The sequence below is a fragment of the Aulostomus chinensis genome, chromosome 18 (assembly GCF_037954235.1).
Source record: "Aulostomus chinensis isolate RoL2024-O1b breed Wild chromosome 18, RoL_Achi_v1.0, whole genome shotgun sequence".
In the NCBI taxonomy this organism is placed as follows: Eukaryota; Metazoa; Chordata; class Actinopteri; order Syngnathiformes; family Aulostomidae; genus Aulostomus; species Aulostomus chinensis.
Window position 1 is genome coordinate 8574141 of NC_141337.1, and position 19638 is coordinate 8593778.

General features: G+C 41.3%; 2 protein-coding genes across 2 annotated transcripts in view; both read left to right on the top strand.

Moving 5' to 3' along the window:
* The first annotated feature begins 108 nt into the window (after positions 1-108).
* On the top strand, positions 109-5214 carry qtrt1 (queuine tRNA-ribosyltransferase 1). The gene is made up of 9 exons (XM_086184782.1): positions 109-401; positions 494-562; positions 664-802; positions 888-1082; positions 1410-1548; positions 1629-1704; positions 1781-1890; positions 2750-2834; positions 4561-5214. The coding sequence occupies exons 1-9, from the start codon at positions 132-134 to the stop codon at positions 4711-4713; spliced, it is 1236 nt and encodes a 411-aa protein (XP_086040908.1). The 5' UTR covers positions 109-131; the 3' UTR covers positions 4714-5214.
* A 6193-nt stretch (positions 5215-11407) lies between these two features.
* kcnt2b (potassium sodium-activated channel subfamily T member 2b) overlaps positions 11408-19638 on the top strand; it is a 41950-nt gene continuing 33719 nt past the window's right edge. Inside the window, exon 1 of the mRNA XM_086185955.1 lies at positions 11408-11547. The gene's annotated coding sequence lies outside the window, so the exon portion shown is untranslated. The remainder of the gene's footprint in view (positions 11548-19638) is intronic.

The following is a 19638-nucleotide window of genomic DNA, read 5'->3' on the forward strand; positions in this document are numbered from 1 at the left end:
CTTCTCCTCCACGCGAGCAATCTGATTGGGTGTCGGAAAGGCGTGCTCTACGCTCTACGGAAATCACTTATTTTCGATTTGTCAACCGGATTGTCAGTTGCGGCTCGTTTGCGTCACATGGTCACTTCAACATGGCCGCTTCCACAGAAGCTTGTGAACAAAACATGTCTCTAAAGACAGCTCTCTCTGCGGCTTCGCCTCTCACTTTACAAATCATCGCGGAGTGTTCTGTGACTAAAGCGAGGGCTTGTAATCTAATTCTGCCTCACTGCGCCGTCAGCACCCCGGTTTTCATGCCGGTGGGAACTCAGGGGACTTTGAAGGGTATCACTACGGATCAGCTGGGGGGTCTTGGCTGTCAAATCTGTCTTGGGAACACATATCACCTGGGCATGAGACCGGTAGGAAATAATTCAGCCCTTTACGAATCATTCTGATGATGACGATCTGGTATCTAAGCGTGATTTTTCTCCATTCTTACTGTTGCCCAAAGGGACCTGATCTGATCGAAAAAGCTAATGGTTTGCATGGTTTCATGAACTGGGAGAGAAATCTTTTAACAGTAAGTTTTGTTCTTTTCTTTAAAGATACCATAGTTAGGAATGCTGGGATGATTGCTGGTGTCCTTCCTGTTGAAGTCATGCGTGTCCCTCTTTGTCACAGGACAGTGGAGGGTTTCAGATGGTGTCTCTTGTTGAACTCTCTGAGGTCACAGAAGAAGGCGTCCAGTTCAAGTCCCCTTACGATGGCAAAACGATCCTCCTGAGTCCAGAAAAATCTATCAGCATACAGAACAGTTTAGGTCGGGGAGGAGTCTGACAGTTCGAATAAATCTAAATAACAAACTTAGCGCACTGCTAACAGAGAGCCCCTCCATGTTCCTCCAGGATCAGACATCATGATGCAGCTGGACGACGTGGTCAGCAGTACCGTGACAGGCCCACGGGTGGAGGAGGCCATGCACAGATCCATTCGCTGGTTGGATCGGTGCATAGCAGCCAATAAAAACCCAGACAAGCAGAACCTTTTCGCCATCATTCAGGGGGGGCTTAATGCTGAGCTTCGCAAAAAATGTCTAGATGGTAAAAAATATTTTTCAATCTTGGATGAGCCAGGCTCTAGATAATCGGATCATATTTCCAAAGAGCCCAAGGATGTGGGTTGATTATTTGAAATCCAGTTATGTAAAATAACTTTGAAGGTGTTTATAACTGCAGAGTTAACTGCGTGTAAATAACACTGTATTTGATATACTAATCAAGTGAGTAATGAATTGACAAACGTGGAAAGTTTTCATTAAGTTTAAAGAAATGGATCTCTGCTGTCATTTTAAAATGCACTCCAATAGAAACTGGCTGTAAGGCACCGATGATAAAAGGGACAAACTTGCACTTGTGTTCTCCTCGTAGAAATGACTCAACGGGATGTTCCTGGTTTCGCCATCGGAGGCCTGAGTGGAGGTGAAGAGAAGGATGACTTCTGGCGGATGGTCACGCTGAGCACTGACCACCTGCCCAGAGAAAAGCCCCGCTACCTCATGGGTGTGGGGTGTGTTACTCTCTATGCCTCCTCCTAACATCAGCTTAGTTTCTACAGTGTTATAAACATGTATACAATTTGTGCTGCAGGTATGCTGTGGATTTGGTGGTGTGTGTTGCTCTGGGATGTGATATGTTTGACTGTGTGTTTCCCACCCGGACTGCAGTAAGCTCTCACACACTCAATGACTTTTAAGCTGATTTCAAGTGTGTTTCTAACACTTGCGCTTCTTTTTCCTTAGAGATTCGGCTCAGCTTTAGTGCCCTGGGGATCCCTCCAGGTCAAACACAAACAGTACGCCAAGGACTTCCAGCCCATAGACCCAGACTGCCCCTGTCCCACGTGCAAAAGGTAACAAAGTCAGATAGGGAGAGTCGGGACAAGAGAAAAGTCTGAAAATGTGTCGCAAGGTTTCTACCATAAAGATATTATTTGACTTGATCCAGTATTGATTGAGAACGCTAAAACTGGCAACCCTGAAAAAGCTGTTATATAATGTCACAGGGAGTTTATCCATGCCAAAGTCCTTTCAACAAAAATGTTTGCTGCAGATACCTTTCAGTTTCACTTTTCTGCTACGGATGATGGACAGGAAAAATAATCACGTTGAAACTTATCAAGCGGAGAGTTCAGTCGTCTGTGTTCATTCCATGAAGTTGCATTGAGAAAATTCCCAATTTTGAAATGTTGCTTTGTGGAAAAATGTTGTCGGTTATGCTTCAATTACAAAACGAAAACGAAATTAAACACATTAACCACTAAAGTCAACCCTGCAATCCTAGCACACCCAGCTAATGTGTAACATGTGTCAGCTAATGGTGCGTCTCCTCCTACAAAGAGAAAAACAAAGGGACTTTTTAAAAATGTTGAATATTTCATGAGAGCCGCACATTTAGTGCTTTGATGAAGCCTTTTGAAAGCAGCTGTGAAATTTGTCAGGGTTAAAGCAATACCTCAGGAAAGCCTTGAGGGTCAAAGGTCAAGGTCACATTGTGGAGGTGTACAACCGCCATGCAGGATTTCTAGATTTACCGGACATGAATAGGTCTTAAGCTGCGCTCTTAATTGTCTAAGAAAGCATTAAACATAACACATTTGAGCCTGAAAGAACCCCGGGTCACTGTATGTTTCCCTGCATTTGGACATTTTATTACTTTGCATATATTTTTAAAATGTTTAACTCTGATAAAATGTCTGTGTTCTGTTTCAGACACAGCCGAGCCTACCTGCACGCCCTGTTTAAGACCGACACTGCAGCCATGCATCACATCACCATCCACAACATTTCCTACCAGGTCTGTCAAAAGTTTAATATCAATTACGATGAAGCTAAAATTTTAGATGTCAGTTTTCGTCTTTTCGTTCTGAATTACTAAGCAAAATAGCAGGTTTTTGTCATACTCATTTAAGCCTCAATAAGCCTCTTTATTGCCACATTAAATTAATTTTATTAGGTTTTTTTGGAAAACAGTGAATGAGTCATAATTGGTTGTCTGCAGTCTCGCCAGTAAGAGATGTCAAGTCTACATGACGTGTCTCAAAGTTTAATTGCTTGGACAGAAAAGTGACAGAACATGTTGAACTTGCTGAATTAACAAATTGGATGAGACTCCTTCAGCACACACTCTTCTTCGCAGCTCTGGCATTAACAAAAAGATGGAGAGTCTCCTCCTGTGACAAATGTGTGCTGGGAGATAATATTCATGTTTCAAAAGCATAACACGTACTGTCTGATTACGCAACATATTCCTTTTTTATGATTATTCTGTTTGTTTATTGAAACTGCAATAGCATGTTAATTGTATTAGTAGGTAGGTAGATGCTCCTGGTCCTCAGAGGATGAAGGCTTATGAGTTTTATGAATTAACATCTTGTGAATTCTGTGACCTGTCAATTAGCATCACCAGTAGGGGAAATTTACACTTGCGCATCACTTCAATTCATCCCAATATCCTCCTTTTTAGGGAAATTGTGAGATTCTGGGCCAATAGAGATGGTAAAAAATACAAGTAAAGAGCTGATTTCTTTTTGCTTTAAAAAAAAAAAAATTCCCTCTTTTGTGTTGGGACAACAAAGAGACTTTAATGATAGTAGTTGACCTGTTTCTGTCACTCAGAGAGAGCAGCGATAGTGTCGTCGCAGGAATGACACATTTTTATTCAAGTTTGCATTTCCATGGGTTCCCTCGAAACTAAAGCCGGTGGGATTTATTTTTACATCAGATCCTGAATCATTGCGTAAAATAAGCTTTGTGTTAAGACAAGCGTTTGTACAATCACAGCAAGATAATCTTCTCAAATGGGAACCAGATTTTGAGGAGGGGTTTTTTTGGAGCGTAAATGCAGCACGCTATGGAGGAACTACACCACAGACACCTGCCTTCACCACCCCCACAGCTAGCTCAGATCTTCTTCTGACAGCTGTTTATCATCCTTGATGACCTCTGTAGTCTTGCAAGCAAGTGCCCCCCCCCCAACCCGACACATACAAAATTGAGACTTGCCTGAACCTGAACTGAAAAATGCTAAATTATTTCTCAGTTTTACTACACACTTTTGTGTAAATCTACTCAATCTCCAGCAGACAGGTAGGTGTTCCTTTGAGACAAACTATGTTGCCTGGATACAGAAGCAGCATCGTTAGACGGCGTCTTTCATTCTTCTGCAGATTCTATGGACAGACACGTGTTGCTCCTCAAGTGAGAAGTTCATGTGGCCTCTGTTCTCTGCACAAGATAACAGCTGTACAGCCTTGTTTTATAGCGACTGATGTCTTTTAAAGCATTCGTGTGGCTGTGGTCTCCTGCTATGCTAGGCTGACTCTACATGGACCCAAACCTCTATATCTGCCATCGCTGTCTGTGAACGCCGTCGTATTTTCTTGACAGGTTGATATCTGTCAGCAGCTGATAAGCTCATTATATCCGTGCATCCCTCCTCCTCCTAAAACTGCTGTGCTGCTGTGGTAAATGCTAGGAAAACATCAGCCGTCCTCACTTCATCACAACATTTCTCCTTGCAGCTCACCCTGATGCGCTCGGTGAGACAGAGCATCATTGACGGCCGGTTCCCTGAGTTCATACGGACGTTCATGAAGCGAATGTTCCCCTCTCGGGACCAGTACCCCAGCTGGGCTGTGGATGCTTTGGCCTCCGTCAACATCACACTGGAGTAGAAGCCCGTTCTTTTATTCTGTTTAACAAGGACCAAAAGATTTTTTTATATCTTTTTAATGCCTTTTTTTAAATGGATGACTGTTTTTTTGTTTTTTTTTGTCTTGTTTTGTTTTTACTCTTGGTATGTATTTGCATTGTGGTGAGTAAAATGGCTTGAATCTAAAGGGATGAAAGCCTTATTGTCTTTTACAACAACCTGTTTTACCCTCTGGAAATTACCTCCCGAGTATGATAATGTGTGACTGGATGGGGTTTAAATGAGGTTTGAAACACATGAACTATCTCCTGATATGCTAAGACACTTTTTGTTGTTACCATGGCTACACCACTGGGCCCACCCACTGGAAATGAAATGTTTTAGCCTTCCCGTGGACCTCTGAGGATTTGCTTTTTTTGTATGGATGAGCAGAGGGGTTTCTTTCTTGCCAAACATGTGAGATTATATTTTCTGACATGTTACCTTGTACATCCAAGTTGTCTGTTTAAGTGTTTGCACAGGAGGGGTCTGGAAGGGTTGGGTGGGGGGGTAAATTGGCTCGCTACAGATTGTGTACTTGTGTCATGACCACCAGAGGGCAAAGTATACAAAACAGCTGAGCCTGACCAATGAAACTGAATGATCCACCTTTTAGGAAGCAAATAAAAATTACCTGCAGGGGACAAAAACATTCTCCCCAATCTCAAGTCACCATCTATCGCAGGTAGTGTCAGATTATAATAGTTATTCATCCTCTCATCTGTTCATTTAGCAATAATCCTCTTTGACCCTGTGATTGAATGTTTGTTTTGAGCTCACAGACATGCTGGTTTATTAATGAGGCTCAAGTGAGGCTGATTAATATTAATCAGTGGGAATTCATTTAAATAACACCTGCTGTGTTTGGCTTTTGAGTCAACATTTCTCTTTAGCAGCACATTTTGATTTCATTCCAGTTTTCTAATATGACCACAGGCTGTAGGAGATTAAACAGGTCGTATGTAATGAGCAGCAGCACACAAATGTTTAGGAAAGCCGTTTGTGGATGCTGCTTCTATAGAAACAGTATATTTGGACCCTCACGGGTTTTTATAAAGCCTGAACAAGATGTTTGGTGATGAGGAAAGAGAGGAGAAGCTGGAGGGCCTCGTTAAAAGTAGCCTATCTTTTTATGAATTAAGTATTTAAATTTTGAGATTTTAATCTAAATCCTGTTAGTATAAATCAGAGGTTACATGCATAATGAAAACTGATTGCACTGACAGACGATAGTTACCGATGAAGATGTCGTCTCTATAAAACAAAACTATTTATATGATATTTACATTTTGTACACTGAAAAACAAACGCTTCCCCCCCCCCCCCAAAGCAATCTTAATCTTCTTCTACAGAACTAAAAGTATTACTTGATAGGACTTCAAAGTACAATTTTTTTTGTTATCAACATACCCTTCACAGGGTGTGTCTATAAGATGATATATATTTCATTAATTTCCGACTTATTTTGTTAATTTAGTTTTCTACTGTGCACGTTTGATGATATTTTGCACATGGATGCCTGGTGAGAAAACGTCAGCTTATTTGGCCAAACCGTGCACAATCGCGTTAACTGTCTGAAAATGAATAGTCACTCAATTAATTGGATGTCAGCTCACTAATTCCCGACACCTTGAAGTACCTCTCAAGGGAACAATACTGATTAAAAGCACTGTTAATAGAAATACATTAATATATTTATATAAGAGAAATTCTTGCTCTTTACGCAAACATGATAAATATAGGACCGTCTTGGTCACGACTGACGTCCCTGCACAAGTGTGACAGACATTTCTGGGATCACGTGTGTGTACAGTATCATCCCGTAATGCAGCACAGATGTTAATGGAGAACGCTTATTGTTTATGATTGTATTTTTTGTTGTTGTTGTTGTTTTGTTTATTTTGCGGACCGTGAAAAGTCGTGGGCTATTCCCCCACGGTTGGTTACCCATTCCGCGTCGAGCTCAGGCGGGGAGGATGATGATGATGATGCTGCTGCTGCTGCTACTGCTGCTGCTGCTGTGGAGAGAGACAACCAGTTGCTCTCCAGCTGTCACTGGAAAAGTGGAGCCTCCCCGACGCACTGACGGATGAGCAGCTTGAACCTGTTGCCTCGGCGGGAGGAAAAGTAGGGCTGGCTGCGTTCGCACGTCAGGGAGAAAAAGAAAGAAAGGAGGAAGTTGATTTTTCTCGTTGTTGAGGACAATGCCATGAAGTGTATCAATGTTGACAAGCTACGCGTTGATTAGCACAGCGGAGTTAGATTCGGGGTGGTCCACCTCCTCTGCGCGGAGGTGCGGTTTGTGGTGATCTTTTTCTCTGTGTTTGGGGTTCTGAGGAGGAGGACCATGGTCGAACTGGAGAAGGAGGTACTCCCGTTACCCCCTCGGTACCGGTTCCGAGACCTGTTGCTCGGAGACTGGCAGGCCGATGACAGGTAAGCGTTCTTTCTGCACCATTTACGCACGGCGCACCGCGTCTTTGCGACGTGTGAGAATTCCGGCCACCTTGTCTTCACACACAAAAAAAAGAAAAAAGTAAATGTTTGCGTTTGATCTCATGTTCAGGTGTGTGTTGGAGCAGATAAACCGCCCGTTCTGTTCTAGAAGCTGCAGCAACAGGTTTATGATGAGTGCGCAGAGGCAACTGTTGCTAATAGTGATACATCTGTAGCCTTCAGAAGCATTGATAAAAATCCACGAGGAAACACAAAAATACTGTTTATGCTTATGTGCAAGTCATGTATCATGGATGTGTTAAAATTCCTTTGATGGAAGCCAGTAAGAGAGAGTATATGAATGAAGTAAACCTGCACAGTACGTTGTTCTTCATGTTTCTCCTGTCACAGTAAACCATCTGCCACCTGGACGGGTAATTTCAAGTGAATTTAACTGGCAATTAACCTTTGCTTACACTTTCCAGGGAGGGAGATGTGATGGGTTGTATATGAAATCCATCGGCTATTTCATTACGCCGTCTAATGGAAAAACCTTTACCTCTCTTTCAAGTGTGGTCTCCCTGAATGAGGATAACAAGCCTGTTGTGTTGAATCAGATAGTGGGAGAAACTTGCATTGAAGAGATGACAAGGTCGTCAGCAGGCTGTATTACACATCAGAGGTGCTTACAGAGGGGCAATTATGCTCTATGGCAGAGTGTTATTTAATTGTGTTATGAATCCATAATGTGGATTTATCCCTGACCTCTAACCCTGCCCTGATTTTCTCTGCTCACTCTGGTTGCTGGTGAGCTCCTGGTGTTTATATTGTCCGCTAAGAACTAATGTTCCTGGGGTGACCTCAGTCTCCTGAACACAGAGGCTGGAGAGGTTGCCGCTCGGCTATTGAAAGACCACCAAGTATAATATATATACATACACATATAAACATGTAATGCTCTGAAAGAGATGGTTAATGGACTGCATTTATATAGTGTCTTTCTAGTCTACTGACCACTCAAAGCACTTTACAACACTCATGCAAAAGCATCAGGAGCACTTAGGGGTTCAGTGTCTTGATCTTGCTCATGGACACTTCAGCATGGTCCCTGGAGGTATCAAATAGGAAAGAAGACTCCTTCTGCCTTCTGAGCAACAGTGCCACAACCCCCACCCCCACAAATAATTTCACCATTTCAGTTGTCAGGTTGCTGTGACACTTAGAGATGAGTGTGTGTGAGTGAGCTGTACAGACATATATATGTTATATACATAATTTTACTGTCAGTATGCAGATAACACTGCTCATTGGAGTGATATAGGAATGAGCCCTTAAACCAGGAATCAAACTCGTCTAGTTTCCTGTAGACTTCCTCTCCAAGTCACTGAGCTTTTTGAGTGGGTTTTCAGTTAATATGATAAGGAAATAAGGTTTGTGGTCCACGCATGTTCCATTTATTTTTGGTATTTTGTTTAATTGGATTAAATCAGTAAATATCCTACTTGTGAATTTCAAAGTGTTTATATGTTAAAAAAAAAAAACCAGCAGTTGCCATCCAGTGGCTACAAATATCATCATGCCAAATGCCGCGGAAGCGCTTTGCTAGTTGTGGTGGCACTGAAGTTATGTGATTATCGTTATGAATGAAAACGTTTAGGCGTCATTAATTCTTGTGTGCCACAGAACTTATTTCCTGCATGAACTAAAATTCAAGGCAAAAGTTCCATTGGGGGTGGCACGGTGGTGCAGTGGTTAGCACTGTGGCCTCACAGCAAGAAGGTTGCGGGTTCCAGCCCCAGCTCCAGCACAGGATCTTTCTGTGTGGAGTCTGCATGTTCTCCCTGTTCCTGTGTGGGTTCTCTCCAGGATCTCCTGCTTCCTCCCACAGTCCAAAGACATCAAGAGGGGACGAGGCTGATTGATACTCTAAATTGACCGTAGGTGTGACTGTGACTGTGAATGGTTGTCTGTCTCTATGCGTTGGTCCTGCGATTGAAAATTCGCAATTCCTGCAAATTGATTGGACTGGTGTCCTGTCCAGGGCGAACCCCGCTTCTCACCTGAAGGCTGCTGGGATAGGCTCCAGCCCCTCAGTGACCCTTAACAGGATAAGTGCTAGAAAATGGAAATGAATGGATGGAAGTGCCATTGGTTTTAGTTGAAGGGAACCCGTGGCGATGCTAACACCCAGGTTGGCTGTATGTCCATCTGGAGGAGGGATCGCACAGTCACTGAGCCTGTAGAAATTATTCTTCCATCGAGAGGTCTCTCCACAAGAAAGCAGTGTTTAATCTGTAGGTTGCTGTCAGTTTAATTTGTCCATTTCATCACAGGTGAATTATTTTAAATGTGATCGATTATGAAAGAGCTGGGTGCTCCTGAGGTTCCACAGATATAAATGAGACACAGGAGGCAGAATTATTTTTCAAAAAAAGAGTAAGTACACAAAAAGGGGACTTGAATCTCTTTGAATAAGCTCTGACCAGTTGTTTCCATCTCTGGTCAGCACGCAACAGTCCGATACTACTGACAACCAATCACACCTTGTACAAATGGAGGTAAATCCTCAAGAATTAACCTCTATTTCTTTTTTATTTTTCCTATTTTATTTTCTTCAAAACAACTCATGGAAGCACACACATTTTCTTTTTTACACCACAATTTTCTTGAAAATTGCTTGAAATTACATGAAACCACAAGTACAGTTGGATCATGGGAATGTAAACATTATTGCAAGGAAATGCCGTGACCCTTAGGGGGCACCGTAGATTAGATAGGAGACATGTTTATTTTGTATCTCAAATGTGTAACCGCTCGCTTGGGCTGTTTCTGATCGTCAGTATGCTTCCTATACACATTTAGACATTTGAGAGTGTGAAGGAGGGATTTACTAAATGTTCATAGGTCAAGACTTCATTGGTAAGGGATCATTAGGTGCTAAAATGGACTGATTAGGATGCAAGCAACGCTGTGATTGATAATGACAGAAAGCTTAATTGCAGATGAATTGCGGTGAGTTTGTCTGCCATGGTCCATTAATCTATAGGGGAAGCCTTCGAGTAACCAGGCATTGGCGATGTGGGCAGCGACACAGAAAGCTCAGTGCAAATGTGTTTTTATTTAAATGTCAAAATGTGTATGCATAACCAATCCCCTTGACACTCAGCTGTAATCCAACCTAGTTGACTCTCTGTGGACCCTCTCCCTGTTGTCCTTTAAGCTTGAACGTTTGAGTCCATGTGGCTCCTTTTAAATTTCACCCTTGTCTTCCGCTCTACTCAACATCTTAAATTTGATTGAAGTGCCTCCAATACTGTGCTTTTCCCCTCATTCAAGAGCTCTCCTGTGACCCAGTGAAATACATTCAGCTGCGGCCATTGAGGAGCTCTCAGGTGAAGCAATTATTTGCGCAAATTGTTAAAGATTCAAATAGATTTATCATTTATTTCAAAAATGGCGGAACTCGGCAAGAACAGTTCTTCGGTTACAGGTACACTTTGTGAGAACGTTCCCTCACGGGTGCATTTGTCAGCTCAGAAGTACAATATTGGTCTTCAAGAGGCCAGACGCCCACAGTCAACTGAAGTGTACCCACCAGAGACAAGCATTTGTACACTTGGTGCTCTATGTTTGCGTGTGTGTAGTTCCTTCTCAACATTTTACCTCTGTGTGTGTAGCCAGGAGAGAGGGGTGTGTGTGTGTGTGTGTGTGTGTGTGTGTGTGTGTGTGTGTGTGTGTGTGTGTGTGTGTGTGTGTGTGTGTGTGTGTGTGTGTGTGAGAGAGAGACCGACCTCTGAAATATATATCATAAATATTTAATACTTCACTTTGACACTCTTTGTCTTGAAACAGGATTCGCTAAAACATATAAAACATATGAAAGCCTATTCCTATTCCAAAACTGGACCAGAGGATTTTTCCTCATTTCTCTCTGGACAGACTTCAAGCTTTCTTCCCCTGAGTGAATATGGAGAGAGGTCTGCTGCTGCAGGTTTCTGTACAGCCGCCAGTTCATTGTTATCAACATGCTTCTTATAATCCTGCGATTAAATCAAGAATGTGGTGGATATTTGGCCAGTTAAATGCATGCGTGTCCTGCTGTTAGAGAAATGTGTCGAGGACAGGGAGGTAGGATTTTTGAATTTCACTCTCCTGATTACACCATTTATATTTTCTGGCAGTGACTCTGAGGCTTCAGTTTTGAGGAAGTGCCAGATGACTAAACAAATAAATACTGTACAGGCAGAGAAGAATTTTGCCAGTCTGTTTTTTCGAAGTTAATTTCGAGCTGTTAAATGGATGAAAGCGGTCGTTCCCTTTAGAATTCATCTGTGATTCAGGATTTAAGATATTTATTTCCGTTCGCGTGGCGCGAGTACAGGTACGTCTGAATTATTGTGCTTTTCCCTGAGACAGCTTTAACAGAAACTACAACCAACTGAGTTGACTCTTTGAATCAAATCCTTTAGATTGCTGGCACTCAGATGCTAACCTACTTCACTACGGGGTCCCAAAGTGGACATACAGAGAGAAAACCCAAATATTTTCTGGCTAGAAGATATAAGTTGTACAGTCACTTCCATGAATTTGTGGCCATGATTTATGCTAATTAATTATCAATCGATTAATCAAAGCAGCGGTACAATTTATCTTTACTCACTCACTTTAATCAAGTTGTGGGAAGAACAACGTACATTCTACGACTACAAATGAATTGTGGGAACAAGTTAAATGTGGCCACAAATTTATCAATGCCGGTAGAAGATATGTATCTTTTGGCCACAAATTAATCGAATTGTGGGAACAAGTTACTTCTCCTGGGGGGGGGGGGGGGGATCATATGATGGAAACAAGATATAGCTTTTGGCCAAAATTGGTCAAGAAAAGTTAGATATTGTGTTCCCAAATCAAATTGCTCAAATTTCACTACTTTAAATTAAATTGTGGGAACAGGTCGAATGACGCAACCATTTCATCAAGTGGTGGGAACAAGCTACACCTTGTTGACACAAATAAATCAATCTAACAAATTTGAGGACACTAGTTAGGTGTCACGGCCACAAATTAATCATATTAGGATGAACAAGTTACATTTTGTTGCCACAAATTGATAAAATTATAAGAACAAATTACATCCTGTGGCCATAATTAACCAAAATGTGAGAACACACTTATTTTTCCCTCTGAATGGTCTCTTTGGGCTGCTGCACTAATCTTCCTTTCCTTTTTTGTTGACAAATGTCTGTTCATTTCTAAAACTGTTGAAAGAATGAATCTTCTAGCTTAATGCACCACGACACAACAACAATATACAGTATATTACATTCTCCCTGTTTGTGTTAGAAGTGAAATAAAGTAGAACAGAGTTTCCATTGCTCCACAAGTCAGCCTCAGCGGGAGCTTTCTTGGATTACCATACAAATGACAGTCTTGTCTTCTTAAAACAATCCCGTTATTGGCTTTGGCCTTCGTGTCTTCTCTCACTCCATCTCTGTCTCTCCCCCCTCCAGCCTTCCTCTCCTCACCCCTTTACCCTCCTTCAGCCTCACATCCTAATTCCCTTGGTCAAGGCCTAATCTAGTGAGGCCACTGAAGAGCATAACCCATCAATATTGTCAATATTCATGCCCGTTTATTCTTTGACTTCACTGCGAGGTGAACGCCGGAGTCCTTTAGTGAACCCTCCGCAGCTCATGTGATCAGTCTATGCAAAAAAGAAAAAAAAAAAGCTGATAGGAATCTGTAAAGAATGATACCATCATGGATGTATAATGCATCATGTCTGCAAAGCCGGCATGGGTATAAAGTGAGGCAATTAGCAATACAGATGGCGTGTAGAATGAGGGGAGTCGCGTTGTGGAAAGGTGTATTCATCAGATTTGCAGATGGATGTAAGGTGGGAGGGGGTGAAGAGGGAGCAGCCAGACTTCATAACTTCATTCATGAGTTGTGTGCTGGTAAGGTCTATTATGGAGGTAACTTAAAACACACACACACACACACACACACACACACACACACACACACACACACACACACATTTAAGTGGGAAATTAATTAGAGCGTTCCGAGGTGTGGATTGCAAGCTGTGGTCTAACCAATGCATCCTGATGAATGTCTCCTTTTATTCATTGAAAAAAGATCTTCTACAAACAACACTCTAATTAATTTTGGCCAACAGAAGTTGCCAGCAGGTCTGAACATTACAGACAAGTTAGTTTGAGGACAAATGAGATTCTTTTCATGGTGAGACAGTTGTGTTAGGGAAGATATTACCTGAAGGCAGAGCGAGAGGTGCTTTAGCTGCATGGAGTTTATTAAATTAGATTCTTTTTCTTTGTCTGCAGCCTGTTGCTGTATATTTGAAGTAAATTTTAAGGTATAGAGTTGAGATATTATCTCTGATGAGCAGCAGTGGCCCACACAGAGTCAGCCAAGGGTGTGTCCCTGGTGGTTATTCTCTCTTTGCTTATGTTTCTTTTATTTTTAGAGCTCTTCTTGCAGCTGCCGGGCTTTAATAAACTACATATTGAATTTCTTAACCTTCCTTTTGCTAAAACAACTGCTGTCAGTGCCTGAGAGCCTTCCTGCTGTGGATACTAACACAGCCACGGGGCTGACTAGCATGTGTCTGAGTACTTCAGGGCCCCGGTTGTGTTGGATGTTGCTGCAGGGCCCGGTGGTATTACAGCTGCTGCGACACACTGTCGTTGGGGATCACAAACACAGTTGTCCACTGATTCCAACTCCCATATTCCCAAACTGTGTTAGCAATATACACCCCAGGAGTTGTCTTTCAAACCCGAGCAGTCACAGAGACGCATGGGAAAAACAATAGAGATGATTTCTCTCATGTTTCATTCCTCTCACATTGTCGGCAGCGATTCGAAGATGACATGATATTTCACGCTGATTTGATCTGATGCTAAATGTCTGAGGCTAATGTAATCTGAGGAGACAGGGAGATAGATTGACACTTGATGGCTGTTAATTGAGAAGATATATTGTTTCACGATGGCAACTGCATCATTTTCTGTGAAAATAGAACGTTTCTGCGAATTCACCATTGCCTTTTCCCTGAAGCAACTCTGTTCAAGAGCAGAGTTTTTTGCATATATATATATACATATACAGTGTGTGTGTGTGAGTGTGTGTGTCAAGAGATCTTCCTACAAGCAGTAAGTGGTGAATGGTCATTTCAGCAATGGACAGGCTAGTTACGTCAGGGTGCGGTCGAGGAGCAGGAGCAGGGGCACTTCCACGGATGATGGATGGAAGTTATAATCCACAGGAACCATGAGGTTGCTCGGGAAATGGCTCTGAGTTAAAGCTAGAGATTACTTATTGTCAATAAAGCGTGGGATACATTTCACTAGTCTGAGAAATGATTGGCTCCCCGCGTTTTACCCAGAGCATGAAGATTGATATCGTTGGAGGTGATGCACTAAGTCTCAATATAGAAAGAAAGTATCATATGGAATCATATATCAGTCATTATGCAGTCATTACTGCTATAATCACTGAATCAAGCAACAATTCAGCACATGAGAATGTTTAAAACGGTCTCCACGATTCAAAACTTTCTCTTTTTTAAGCAGTGACCATCCCACAAGTGCTTTGTTTGTACATAGGTTCAGAATATTTGTCTGCTAGTACAAGTATATATTCTTGTACAAGTATATATACTTGTACTAGCAGACAGGTGTAAATATAATGTAGAAATCTATATATAGATTTCTACATTACAGCATGTAGTATATGATGTAGTATATGATACATAGTTGGAAAAAGGGCACAGAATAAATAAATGGATACTTCTTCCTACTATTTTCCAACATGTAGTACTACATTTGTGCTATTAATGATGGGGGGGGGGGGGGGGTATTCTGTAGCTCTTAGCAATCTAGACACAGTATGCGGTGGCTGAATGAAGGAAGTTTCAGCTTCTGGATATCAGATATTGATGAAATTTGTTGTTGTTGTTGTTGTTTTTTAATTAGAGAGATGACTATTAAACTCATCATTGCAACTATTCTTTTTTGTATTTACCTGCTTTTTTACCGATCAAATTCTAATATTATTAATTAATTTCATACATTATCCATGCAGTTTTGTCTTAACGTTGCTTGAAAAGTGAATTTTGTGGTTTAACCCAACTAGACCATATCTTTGGCCTGACTTTTTTTTTTTTTCTTCTGAAACATACAAAGATGCTTCCATGAATCATCGCAACTCCAGAGGTGGTTTATCAATTACAGGGGTATATGGTGCATATTCTGGCTTACTGGTTGGTGTATTAGTCAGTTAGTTAAAAGAGGTGAGGATAGAGTCAATCATCAGTAAGCCATTATGAGAGTGTCTTCTTGTGTCACTGGAGTGTTCAAATCAATTTCACGGCAGCGATGAGCGGTATTAATAAAATTTGACATTCTTTTTATTTGACTGTTCGAGGAAATGATCTTTTCTTGAACTGGACGCGTCCTGATATGCTTGTTTTGTTTTGTTTTTTTGCTTTTGCTTTTTTGTTCTTCTCCAGCCTCCATCAACACAATCTAACGTGTGTGACGGTTGTGTATCTGGGTCACGGACAAGCTGTCCTCTCATCCATTTAGATGTTGGGTGGATGAAGTAGAGCACACCTTGCATCTCTTAGGTTGTTGAGAGCCTGCAATTTATTTGTCATCCCAATGAATTTCTCCTGCCCTCTTTTTTACTCTGTGTATGTTATTATTGTGTGTCTTTGTGGGATTTCTTGTCCTTTTTTCTGTTTTTCGTGCCCTCCTTTTCCAAGATGTCGGTCTATTAACCCATTCATCTTACGCACTACAATATGTCGAGTCGTAAACGTCAAACTGCTTAATGGGCATCAGCATTTCTCCTCTTATTGGATCTCCAGAAAGAGCTTGTTTGTTCCGATTTTCCACTTGTGCACTGGCATCTGTTCCCTTTTAGAGCTTCAAATGTTTGCTTTCATTGTAGCTCATTTATCTGTACAAATCTCTACGCCTTGCTGTGAAATCAGAGCAATCTGACATGATATAGCTGGCAATGACCTCCGAACATTACATGTAATGGCAGCATTCATGGAATGTTCTTCTAACCCTTTTTTTTCTTCTGTGACAGGATTTTTTTTTTAAACCTCCAGTGTAGTCTAAGAGACAGGAAGCAAAGCCTGATGATTGCTTGTATCTCAAAGATGCCCCTGCCATCTACCGTGTACCTGTTCGAGCTGCAGGCTTGAACAAAGAACTATTTTATGAGAGGTATTTAAAAGTAAATCCAGGGTTAAAAAGAATTCCCTAGTGTGCATGGATACATTTTTTTAGGCCAGTTGTGCTCAGTGTTATGTAGTCGCATCAAAGAAATGAGGCAAATGTAAATCAATTAGGATCCTTTCTAATGGTGGGCACTAAAATTCCTTGCTTTAATGATGTCACATGACAGGTGGTCATTATCTGAACTGAGAATGTATCTTTTTGTTCCTACACTGCACCTTGCAGCAGGATACAGGTGTTTAGGTCCGCTTTGTATCTCCGTTACAGCTCTGTTTCGTTAATTATCCTGAACCACAATGTTTTCAGAGCCTAGTGTTTCTTACAGCTACTCATAACCACATATATTGAGACGTACAGTAACAATTGTTTTCCAGCAGCACCGCCCAGAGCACTTTTGTTTGTTCACCTCAAAAGCATTTTAATTGACTTTCTATTGCTTCACAGGTGCCACATAATGTGAACAGATGTTGTGCATCCTCCACCAAATGTGGAGTCATAGGGTTGTCGTCATATTTGTGATCGTTTCATTTATTTTCATGAGGTTGCGTTGTTTCATTTGCGCTTGTTTCTGTATCACAACTCCAGTACAGACCTGGGAACTGATAAACATCCTGTCTCTGGTCCAAGAACCACATTTGTGGTTGATTTGTTGTTGTGAATAATGCTCATTTGAATATCTCCCTTTGCTTTGAATGGTTTACCATGGAGTTTTGTTTCAAATCACATTCTCCAAACATTAATATCCATTTCTACTTGCTATAAAACTGAATAAATATAATCCACCATCCATCGCAGCTGATCTTGCCATGAGATTTAGTGACTGTGCATACTATTCCTGTGTGTGGAGGCTGTTATGAGCTGATGCGGCGCTGCTGTGAACACACAGATTTGGGTTTCTTTAGTCTCTTCCACTGTGTCATTAGACGGCCAGTGCTGTGTCATTATGGAGCGCAGGCATGGGTGGAAACAGCAGGACAACAAGGTTCATTTCTCCCTCTCTCTCTCTCTTTCTGTCTCAAAGATCCACCTCCGCATGTCCCCCTCTGTCTGTCTGTCCATCTGTCTGTGTCTATTTATCTGTCAGTATTTTCTCTCTCTCTCTCTCTCTCTCTCTCTCTCTCTTTTCTCCCTGTCTTTCTGTCTCTCGTTCACACTTCAAATCTCAAGAGTGTACATGCAAATGTAGAATGCAAATTCCCTCCCCAGGCTCTGGTTTGAAATGTTATGCCATGCCCATTTCTTCATGTGCTCCTCTTTCCAGCTGTTAAAGCTGCTGTTTGTGCTTTATTAAAGCCCAGGAGATGATCTTAGTTGCCTGATGAGAAATAATTAAATTTGATGTATTTTGGATGAGGAATCCGTCTGTTAGATTTATACAGTAGTGAATCATGTAAGATTCACTGAGATTGGAGTAATACAGCAGTATTTTTTCTGCAACAATGACATATTCATTAACTTTGGTTGTGCTTGTCTTTCAGTGCTGATTTGCCAGAGGTGCAATTGTGATGTGATTGTGTGTCTTTTGGTTTGAAATAATTCTCTTCATGAGCTTTTAATGTGTTTGTCTCTCCCGTCCTCCCGGTAGACTAAAGAGATAGACTCTCCATCTATCCCACAGCTCAACTCCTCACTGGGCCATATGTCAACTTTATTTTTCATCCTCCGTCGTACACTGAAGCCTAAAGAAACATTTCAAGGGCAGAATGACCTTTAAACAATCCTCTTCCCCTGGGATGTTATCACATGTTCCTCCTGACAGAGCTTGATCAATGGTGGAATTCGTGGATGCATGGATTTAAGAATGAAGGTCACATGATGAGTCTTCAGGCAAAAAAAAAAAAAAAGGCAGAAAGGAAATGATTTTGTAAAGGATATATGGAAAAAGTCATGACCTTCCAATGTGCCTGATGTATTATGTTTTAAAAAGACAATATTTGAGGGAAAGGTAAAGCGATACCTCAACAAGTAACGACCCTCTTGACCAGGTACAAACTCCCAAGCGCACCATTTGGCATAATCCACTTCTCATATCCAACAGTGTGCTCAGTAATCCACAAACACTTTAATTTAGCCAAAAAAATTATTTATTATACTTGCAGTGGCACTAACATCTGTGAGTGAGTTGGTTACGCTACCGAGAGCAAGCCGAAACCAGAAGAGTTGTATTTTGCTGTCATTTGTACAGTAGTTGAAAGGGATCGCTATTAGCCTCAAGCTAAATGTAGGTGGAGGATTCTCTCTGCATTCTGGAATCACCAAGTCACTCAAAGTAATGCAGTCCCTGATGACTGAATGTTGAAGCAAGCGAGTCTGAGAGCATTTTCAGTTACCATGAACGTTTTTTTTTTACTTGAACCTCCAACCACGTGATCCTCAACTAAGGAAACTACCTAATTTCTGCTTCCCTTGACATTTTAGGTGCTCAAATTTGTGATTTCAAAGCCATTTCTCATTTAAAGACAGGTTCCAAAACTATTTTACATTGTGCAAAATTTTGAATTGTCATTATTATTTTCAATGTTGGTGCCACTCACACAAAAGAAATAAGAGTATGTGCAGACTCAGTGTGAGGTAAATTATCCTGTCAGAGTGCATAAGTGCTGCGCGGAGGTACAGTCAAGCAATACATAATGATCAAATATATATTGTCATAAATAATATAAACAATAACACATGAACAACAAGACAATGGTGGTGCGTGACCTCGGCTGAAATCATACAATGCGCTCAATGATCAATAAATACACAACTCTCAAAAACAATACAGAGGTCAACACGTGCAAGAGCTGTGCACACAACAATGACAATACGTGACCAACGTGATTAGTCAGACTAACTGAGCGATGCAACAATGAACTCCAGCACATCCAGCCAGGAGATGAGAATTGTACATTCATTTTGTTTGTAAATGAATGTATGAGTTGTACATTCAAAGGAAATGTATTCTGTTCTGTCGCATGATTAGTTATTGTTATTTTCTGCATCAGAAACTGGTGATAATGGCCCGCAGCAGCTTATTACCACCATGGTATTGGCTCTTTGATTGTTCTGTGCATTGATTAGCTCGGTGCTACTCTCACATACAGACATAAACACATAAAATCTCTTCCTAATTCACTTCTGTCTATGGCTTTAAACCCTGCGGGAAGTCCTGCCTCTCTAGCAATTTGTTCCAAGTTTCTAATCAAAAGGTGCAA

Bases quoted from the DNA above. Each gene is read 5' to 3' on its own strand.
- qtrt1 (XM_086184782.1), top strand. From the start codon at position 132: ATGGCCGCTTCCACAGAAGCTTGTGAACAAAACATGTCTCTAAAGACA. The intron at 563-663 runs GTAAGTTTTGTT...TCTTTGTCACAG, and splicing joins GGGAGAGAAATCTTTTAACA to GACAGTGGAGGGTTTCAGAT. The intron at 803-887 runs GTCGGGGAGGAG...ATGTTCCTCCAG, and splicing joins CAGCATACAGAACAGTTTAG to GATCAGACATCATGATGCAG.